Source organism: Mytilus trossulus, chromosome 8 (genome assembly GCF_036588685.1).
Source record: "Mytilus trossulus isolate FHL-02 chromosome 8, PNRI_Mtr1.1.1.hap1, whole genome shotgun sequence".
Classification (NCBI taxonomy): Eukaryota; Metazoa; Mollusca; class Bivalvia; order Mytilida; family Mytilidae; genus Mytilus; species Mytilus trossulus.
Window position 1 is genome coordinate 53,648,896 of NC_086380.1, and position 5,753 is coordinate 53,654,648.

Below are 5,753 nucleotides of genomic sequence, written 5' to 3' on the forward strand. Positions count from 1 at the left end.
TGACTTTGTGATTGATGATTTGTGAATGTAAAAACTCGTGTAAAAGTAAACCAATATATGTCAAGGTACAGCCTTCAACAGTCCATATGCAGTAATCAACATAGTTATAATGTCCTTAAAATGTACCAAAAACAAGATCGCAGTTTATGTCTATGTCCAAGTCGTTCCCTCAGTTACAGATACACCTTCTTCTATCAAGAGATATTATTTTACCTCTTCGACAACAAACAAATACTACATCACTGGGTGTGTCGTAGTGCCATATTTTACCGCGATTACCAATAGTTGCATCAGCTCTGTCACATTTACTTCCAAATAAACATCCCATCTGGTATCCTATCGAAAATAAAATATATTGTTTATCAAAACCAGTCTTTTACCTAGTTTTGTATGGACGTAGCACGCGTCTGGCGTAAACAAATAATTTTTAACCTGTTACCTTATGATGGCTATTATTCGTTTGTTTCTCTATCCTATAATTTCGCACATTTATTTATTGTAGCCCTGTCGTGTAATGTTGTCATTCTAATGTTATAATTAACACTGCCATTAAGGCGGGAGGTTTAGCATGCCACAAAACTAGGTTCATCCCATCTTTTTTTTTCATGAAATGACCTGTACCAAGTCAGGAAAATGGCCATTGTTACATTATAATTCGTTTCTGTGTGTTTTACATTTCAGTGTTGTGTCTCTGTTGTGTTATAGTGTTCTTTTATATTTGATACGTTTCCCGCAGTTTTAGTTTGTTACCCGGATTTGGTTTTTCTCTATCGATTTATGAATTTTGAACAGCGGTATACTACTGTTGCCTTTATTTATGTGTTGAATAGAATATTTCTCGTCCTTTTCCTAAAAAAAAATAATCGGACGATATTAAGACCTTGCTGATAAATATTCCGTTTCGACTTCACAAATAATACACGATGGTCATGAAGTATATATTATAGGTACTGACGTTTTTTTATAATCTTAATTAAGTCTTTTGTATTATTTTTATTGTCTTTATAAATTATTACTTTTACCATTTAGTATACTTTGGTAATATCGATGAGACGTGTCTCGTTTCTTAAACATGCCGTCATTGTGTTATTGTGCAATGGTAATTTTTTGTATTCTTATCTTTTGTCTTTGCTTACGTGCTTTGAATATATATGCCTTTTATATGATAGTTGTTATCCATTGGTTTATAATGTGTTAGAGCTTTAGATTTTGCATTAGATTAGGGACTTCCATTTTGAATTTTCCTCGGAGTTATGTACTTGAACACTATAATCATATTCACCATAAAAAGTGGATCATATAACCAGAAACATTTCCATTTCATCCTTTCTGCAATAACTGTAATATTCTATTTAGCGGTGACAAAATGCAACAGTGAACTATTTAAACGATAAATTGACAGTCTTAAATTTAGAGAAAAAAAAACAACTAATAATGTTAAAGTATGACCTACCATGCAAAAAGGCAACAACCTCGCATGTCCTTATAATAGTATATATCAGATTATAGATATAGTCAATGGATTGCACATGCTATTTTCAAATGGCTAAGTGTGTGGAAATTTTCAGTTTAAGTTTCGATTTTGATTTTCCGTAACTATATATTGATTCGGTTTTTTCAGCCAACATATTGTAATTAAACGTCAGTACAAAACACAAACTCGTCACTATACACAAACATGAAAGTATTACAAATCTCACTTATTTTGTGGGTTATAATTTTACTATCTTCGTGTTCCGCAGAGGAGAGCTGTAGTTTACAGTCAGGTAAGACATTCAAATATTTATTTTTCAAAAAAGAAAACATATATTATGTATCATTTTTTTTACGCTTTTGAATTATTCCGTCTATATGATATACATATATATCTATATATCTATAGTTAAGCACTTGACCAACTGTATACTAGGAGAAAATAGTTAATTCAATATAACTGAGCTCCAAGGAAAATTCAACAACGGAAAGTCCTATACTAAATGGCATAATAAAATGCTCAAACACTTCAAACGAATATAGATATATGCGTGATCCACAAAAAGTGCACCCAAAAGATTGAATGAAGAATATTAAGGCTTTTTCGTCCGCCAGTAAAACCTTTGTTACATTGAGATACTTTAAGACTATGCAGGATATATTCATAATTAACACAGCTTGTTATGGTCGCCAATGGTTGTCAATTTGACAATTCTCCCACATAGCCCATTCAACAGCTTTACGTCGGCAAGCGGACTTCAACTATGAGTCGAAACAACATAGAAAGCTTTAAGAGGTCATAAAAAGACAAATATAACAGATTTCAAACGAGATAACTAACGACTTGATTAAGAAAAAAATACGAATTTAGTTGAAATGTACATGAAAGTATATTTTTTTTTAAAACTTTACAGTAAATTTAATGTTTATAAGAAATTCAAAAATATGTTTTCCTTTTCTTAGATTACAGTATGGTTTTCATCAAAGATGGAAATCAGAATATTCTTTTACATAAAAAAAGGAAACAAAAACAGAGCCCCCTCCCCCCCCCCCCCCCCCCATTTTTTCACCAAGTGCTTACTTCATAGCTATCTAAATGCATTGGTCAAATGGCGAGTGAGTGTTTGTAATGGGACACAAACAAATGGTCGGCAAGACCATTTGAATATGAATATATACATTTTAGTAAAATCAGTAATGGTGACCTCTTTACAATGTACAACAACTTTCGTTAATTGTTACAATTTAAATGTATTAATATGGGTTTTCCCCGGTTATAAATAGTCTACATTATGGAATTTTCCGTCTGTAACAGTTATAAATAGTATGAGCAAAATGGAAAATTGAAAGTATTTGCATCGAAAGCGAAAACAAAATTTAATTAAAAACAAATTGTTGAATTGAAATTAAAGATTCGTGCTTCTGTATAATTATATTATTCATTGAAATAAATAGTTTAATCCTACAATTCTTTTACACATGAATAAAATTAATACATTTTAATTCATGTAATCATACTTGTTCAGAATAACAATATTAATTGAAATGTTTGAATTAAAATGTCTTTAGATTGTAAATGTAGGATGTTTTGTATACCGTATATATATTCCATGACTCCATGAAATTAATTCTATTACTTTGTAAGGACTGAAAATATAACATACCCCAGGTAGGATGTTCTATGGATTTATCGTGCTTAAGAGTGAATATGTATATTTTCACTGGAAAACCTTGCAAAAGAAAATCGTAGAAGCGTAAAAAAAAAATGCCTCATACAAATTAAAAACCAGTTATTAGCCTGCAACAAATAATGTTTAACGTTTATTATCTTTTATATTCAAAATATAATTTTCGAGAGTTCTGATTTTCACCGTGAAGCATTTACTGGTTAAACAAAATGCACCGTTTCAGTCAAGGTCATTGTTAAATTCAAAACAGACTTGCATTTAACTTCCCCGAAGAAATATAAACGGGAATGTGGACTTCGAACAATTCAATGAAATGCCACACTGTTTCTCTTTCATAATTTCATTCAAACGATTCCTTTTTTTTTTATAGAAAAGGTTGCAGATAGTGATATCCGTCACTGTTCACAAAAGAAGAGTGAAGATATAGGTATGTATCGAAAACACACAAGTTAAATTTCCTTCAAATTTCAAATATATATCAGGCAAACCAAACACATTTGAATAGAGGTCCTCGTTCTGATTCGCTCGAAACAAAAACAAATAATTATGACATTGCAGAATACAGAAAACAAAACAGAACCTTATAAATTAATGTTAGTTATAATAAAACAAAACATAACATCTTAGGCAAACTGTTGCGTTAGAGACTTTCAATCTAAATAGTATGATTATATTCTGAATATGTCAATATGAAAATATGAAAACTAAAAGCATAACACCAATTGGGGTTCTTACAAATACAGCATACAATTTAAGTTGCAACAGTTGTACCTTTTTACAATAATATGTTTAAATGATAAATTGCAAATATATCAACTTAAAAAAAATACGGTTTCAATGTTCTCATTATATTTTATTAAACCAAGAAGCTACTTTTTTTAATTTAATCTGTTTTACAATGCCGGAATATTCTAAGTAACTACAATATTCAGAATAGGATTTGTTCATTGGTGAAGGCTATTTGATTACCTGCACTTGAATATTTGGCAGTAATACCACATCATATAGTTCTACAACCCTGATTTCCCAGTTGCCTTATGTATACATTAGTTTTAGTTAAAATTATGGCGAAGATATATCTTGCAAGTTCATAAGTAAAGTGATGCATGCTTGCCATATCATAAAACGTAAACAGACGTTCAGTACCTGCGCCGGTTTCTTCTGGGAAATATTTTTGATAATATTCTTCGTTTTTAGGTATAACTGAAAATGAACGCAGAATATTGCTAATAGGCCGGACTGGAGTCGGTAAAAGTACTACTGGAAACACAATACTGGGGAGTGACGTTTTTCATGCAGACACTTCGGGCGAGTCAGTCACGAGAAAGACGGAATATGCGCGCTCACTGCGTTACGGGAGAAATCTTTTAGTTGTTGACACTCCGGGATTGTTTGATACAAGTATACCTAATAATGAAACTATGAAAGAAATTGCACAATGTTATAGCCAAACAGCTCCGGGTTTACATGCTATTATTTTTGTTACTGAGATTGGACGTTTCACCAAACAAGAAAAAGATACATTTGACTTTTTTCTCACTCATCTTGGAAAAGAGGTCATTGATTACATGATTGTAGCTTTTACTGGAAAAGATAGACTAGATCATAAAAAACGTACAATTAAGCAGTTTGTTTCCAATTTAAAATATGAGTCGGATCTTAGGTGGTTGTTGAATCGGACCGAATACCGATATACAGCGTTTGGATATGGCGGTAATCGTGCTGATCGTGAGGCAGAAGTTATCGAACTTCTTGAAATGGTTGACGACCTTGTCAAAGAAAACGACGGGAAATATTATACAAATGACATGTATGAAATAAATGAGAAAGTATTAAAATAACGATGGGAAGAAGAAAAACGAAAAGAAACAGAAAAACTTGAAAAGGAAATACAATCAGCTAAGAAATCTGCACAAAACGAGTTTGAAGAAAAACAAAGGGAACTTGAGAAAAGTTTTGAAGAACAGAAGATTGAACATGAAAATAATATGAAAATATTGAATGCCAAATTCAAAGAACAAGAATCCGATATTGTGAAGCTAAAAGACAAACATAAGCAGGACCTTGATGAAATGCGGAGATACATAGAACTAAGAGAAATGGCATTAACAGTTCGTCGTATTGAAACGGAAAGAGACATTGAAATAAGGTTGCGAGAAGAAGCTGAAAGAAAATTGATCGATAAAGAAATGACGCTTCGAGAGGAATACAGATCTGATTCTGGCTTTTTTGAGCAGGCTCTCATGGCAACAGGGAAGGCTATAGGAGCTGTTGTAGACGCTGTTAAGGGTGTTTTTAGTTTTTTCGGAAGTTTTTGTAAAGGATATAAAGCCTTGAGAAAAGTCATATTTTTTTTCACAGCAATATGTACCTTCCGTAAAAAAACCAAATTGTTCTGAAAAAAAAAAATCAAGCACACGATCAAAGAGGGGATGAGATACCAGAGTGACAGTCAAACTCATAGGTTGATATTAAACTGACAACGCCATGGCTAAAACAAAAAAGCAAACAATAATGCGGGTCTTTATAACGTCCTTTCCCATATAGAAGGGATCGCCTATATCCCTTTTCTTTTAACGTTCCATAAGCGTC

At 32.1% G+C, this 5,753-nt stretch overlaps 1 protein-coding gene across 1 annotated transcript; it reads left to right on the forward strand.

Annotated features, from left to right (window-relative positions):
* The first annotated feature begins 1,678 nt into the window (after nt 1–1,678).
* LOC134681980 (GTPase IMAP family member 4-like) lies at nt 1,679–5,461 on the forward strand. Its single transcript, XM_063541601.1, has 3 exons — nt 1,679–1,766; nt 3,532–3,588; nt 4,359–5,461. The coding sequence occupies exons 1-3, from the start codon at nt 1,679–1,681 to the stop codon at nt 5,000–5,002; spliced, it is 789 nt and encodes a 262-aa protein (XP_063397671.1). The 3' UTR covers nt 5,003–5,461.
* The last annotated feature ends 292 nt before the right edge of the window (nt 5,462–5,753 follow it).